Source organism: Gossypium hirsutum, chromosome D04, assembly GCF_007990345.1.
Source record: "Gossypium hirsutum isolate 1008001.06 chromosome D04, Gossypium_hirsutum_v2.1, whole genome shotgun sequence".
Taxonomy (NCBI): Eukaryota; Viridiplantae; Streptophyta; class Magnoliopsida; order Malvales; family Malvaceae; genus Gossypium; species Gossypium hirsutum.
Window position 1 is genome coordinate 52,653,376 of NC_053440.1, and position 3,967 is coordinate 52,657,342.

Sequence of the window (3,967 nt, forward strand, 5' to 3'; positions counted from 1 at the left end):
AATGGGTTTGTTATAGAAAAAGTTGACGGTATATTTTATTAACCTCTTCTCCTAATTTCACTATTCTAAAAGCTTCTAATTAGTAAATTAATATTTTAAATAAAAACTATATATTTTATCTATTTATACTACATATTAAAGAAGGGGTTGATTAATTTAAGTGTCACCCATTAATCAAATCTCAACTTATTTAAGAAATTACCAATTATTCAATCATTGTACAAAACAATAAATATATTATGAGGATTTTTTATATTTTTATATAATATCTAAAAAAAATACGCACATAATAGGATTGGAATCCAAACCACTATAATTTATAGTATTTTAATTTTTTCCATTTCAATTAAAGTCTCATCCATTTTCATGTAAATTTTTATAAATATATTTATTACATAATTTTTTATTGTCTAATTATGAAAAGTTACAATAGTCACTCAACTATTCAATTTTATTTTTTTGATGGTTACTAGCTAGCTAATGTAAAAAAATAAAAATGGTAACCCCAAAATAATCTAAGATAGTTGGTTGACCAAAAAAGACAATTTAATAATTGAGTGACTATTTTATGACTTTTTATAGTTGAGTGACCAAAAAAAAATTTACTAATAGTTGGGTGACTATTTATTGTAATTTACCCAATAAACATTTGGATAAACTACACCACAGGTCACCCAATTATGGGTCATTTTATTTTTTGGTCATCAAACTATGAATTTTTAAATTGGTCATTTAACTAATTGAGATTTTTTTTTGGTCCATTTTCATTAATTGCACTAATGGGAGGGTAACGTGGCAATTGAAAAATCGGTATAATAACAAGTTTAATCCTTAACTTTTACATATTATATTGATTTAGCCATAATTTTAAAAAGAATTAACTCTCAAAAGTTACAAATAATCTCAATTTAATCTTAATTCTAAAAAATTCAAAGAATATATAAAAAAATTCAAACAAATAATAATAAATTAAAATTTTATATTAATATTAAATAAAAACTCTCCCTGTCTACCTCTTACCTCTTACCTCTCCCTCCCCTACCACGTCCCTCTCCCTCTCTGCTGCACAATTAAGCAATTCTTGTACTTGCAGAGGAATATTAGACCAAAAAGAAAAAAGAAGAGAAAAAATCAAGATCCTTCTTTACCAATATTCACTGGAATAGAACAAATTTGAAGTATTACAACTGGATTTCGCTGATTTCAAAATTACCTTGGACAATGAGCTTGCAGCAGAGAGCGAGAGGGATGGCGGTGGTGGGGAGGGGGAAGAGAGAGACGGGGAGGATTTTTTTATTTTTTATTTAATATTAATATAAAATTTAAATTTAATTATTATATTTAAAAAATATTTTTGTATTTTTATATATTTTTAAATTTTATATATTATTATTTTTTGTCAACCATCATTTTTATTTTTAATTTATTATTTTTTAAAAATATTTATGTGTTTTTGTATATTTCTTTATAATATCTTAATAAAAACAAAACAAAATATGTGTATATATATAACAAAAAAAGGCTATTGGTTCTTGCATTTCACTGGCATTAAATAATTTGTGCAAAGCAAATCAGTGTCAACATCATTTACCTCACGGCTCTTCGTCTATAAATATAATCAACCCCGCATCATTCCCCTTCACTTACCTTCAAAATCAACCCAGAACCTTCTTCCGTGTTTTTCTCCTCTCCCATAAATGAAGTTCTTCTCTGAATTAGGTTCCTGTTATCGCCCATCCACATCCCATCGAGATGAGGATAAGGCTTCTCTCCGCACCACCCGCCATGCAGAACGTACTATTACCAAGTCAGGCGGTGGCTCTGCCTCCTCACCAAGTCGACATTGGAGACCGGTTCTTCAAGCTATCAGGGAAGACGGCAAGGTTACGGAAAAGAGAATTCCCAATAAAAACAAATCCAAAGGGAAATATACGTCTAAGCCTTACAGAGTTAGCCATGATGAGAATTCCTACTACTCCAGGTTGGTAATACTTACTCTTTTTCTTCTTTTTTAAATTATCCTTTTTCTGCCTAATATTTGATTTTTTTTTCTTTTTGGGTAATTTTCAGGAATAATAACAGTGAGCCGATGGTTATACCTGCGTTCTCTCCGACACCCTTCATGTTTTAAACTTTAAGAAGCTTTGGCCGCCGGCCGGATGCTGCCTATTCTCTTTACTATTTTCTTTTTAATTATTCTATCCATTTTCCTTGCTGATTTAGGAAGATGTTAAGACTGGTAGTATATAGGATAATAATTTTGTTTTATCATTTATTTTTCACCCGAAACTTGTAAAGAGTTGTTTTTGACTTCAATAATGAAATGTTTTCTATATAAGGGTATCTATTTCAGTCAAAAAGATGGTACGAAACAGTGATATTATTCATTTTCAATAGTTTTATGCTACTTCAATATTTTCATCTTGAGAAAAATCAAATCTAAATTAAAATCCTTAAATTTAGGATGAAATTACTGATGTGGTATAAAACTATTAGAAATGGATAATATCTGTGTTTCATACTATCATTTCTCCTATTCCATATAGAGCTTTACATATATGCAACGCATGGGATGCTTCGAGACCAAAACTTCTAACATATATAAAAGGGTAAATATACATTTTGTTACTTTAACTTGACTTCAAAGTTCAAATTGATACTTAAGGTTTTTCTTTTGTCCAATTAAGTGCTTAAATTTGGTTTTCTAGTTCAAACTAGTACATTAACTTGATGTCATAGTTCAAATTTATTCAAATAAGTTATTTACCGTAAATACTAATTTAGACAAAAAAACCAAAGTTTGAGTACCTAATTGAACCAAAATAAACTTTTAAGTACTAATTTAAACCTTGAAACGAAATTTAGGTGCCAATATATTATATATTTACCCTATATATATATAAAAGCACTTCACAAAGGAGCTAGCTTATCCTAGTGGTAAGCTATTTTCAAAGTTAAAACCTTGAAAATGAATGGATTCTTCAGCTACATCTAGAAAGGTGTTACGAGTACAATATGTTCCAAGAAACCTAATACCTTTAAACTCAAAATTGATAAATGGAAAAATAAATCAACATTGTATATAAAGGGACAGTGAAAATTAGCCATATGCTGCAGTAATGTGATTTGTTGTGAAGGTCCACAAAATAGACAAAAGAGAGATAAAATGAGACAAAAGATTTGTGTGATCCCTCATGTATGCTTTTATTGAGGAAGAGAAACCAAGATAAAGACTGAATATCATTTTCTCTCATATACTTAAATATCACCATAACTTAAAAAAGATGTCTTCACCAATCATTTGGGTGGATTTGAATTGGTCTGGAGCTCGAGCTTTAAAAATTTTAAATCAGCCCAATTCAATTATGTATATTAAAAAAAATTATTTAATATTTTTAATAAAATATTTAAGGGTGAGCACTTGAAATACTAATATTTTTTTTTTTTATTTCACACCCAACATTAAAAAATTGATATGTGTCTTTTTTAATATTTTATTATATATTTATAGGATATTTATCAACATCTGACCTTACTTGTGAAATCTAAAAACTCCCCTAACAATTTATCAAATAAATTTCCAATATTTAATACATTAACAATACAACAATAGTGATAATATTAGTACTAAAATAGACCATTATATGTTAGAAAAAAGCATTCAACAAGTAAGAATTTAATTTATGAAATATCAATTTTGTTTTTAATGAAAAGAAAATATCTAACTCAAAAGTTTTTATGGCTTTTATTTTTTATTTTTCATTTTTTTAAGAAAGTGATATATTTACCAAATACAACAATTTTATAAAATTACATGCTAACATTTATAAATTTTTGTATACTTATGAAATAAAATTAATTAAAAATATTTTTAAATGTAAATATTTTATAAGAAAAAATATTCTATAACATCACTAAATGAAATTTGGCATGTAATATTTTAGGAATAATATATTTAAAAATTAAA

At 27.0% G+C, this 3,967-nt stretch overlaps 1 protein-coding gene across 1 annotated transcript; it reads left to right on the forward strand.

Annotated features, from left to right (window-relative positions):
- Window positions 1–1,534: 1,534 nt before the first annotated feature.
- On the forward strand, window positions 1,535–2,335 carry LOC121215943 (uncharacterized). Its single transcript, XM_041090850.1, has 2 exons — window positions 1,535–1,981; window positions 2,071–2,335. Exons 1-2 carry the CDS (start codon window positions 1,698–1,700, stop codon window positions 2,129–2,131), a joined length of 345 nt encoding a protein of 114 aa, XP_040946784.1. The 5' UTR covers window positions 1,535–1,697; the 3' UTR covers window positions 2,132–2,335.
- The last annotated feature ends 1,632 nt before the right edge of the window (window positions 2,336–3,967 follow it).

Excerpts from the sequence above, each read along its gene's own strand:
- LOC121215943 (XM_041090850.1), top strand. The coding sequence starts at position 1,698 with ATGAAGTTCTTCTCTGAATTAGGTTCCTGTTATCGCCCATCCACATCC. Across the intron at positions 1,982-2,070 it reads GAGAATTCCTACTACTCCAG|GAATAATAACAGTGAGCCGA; the intron begins GTTGGTAATACT and ends GGTAATTTTCAG.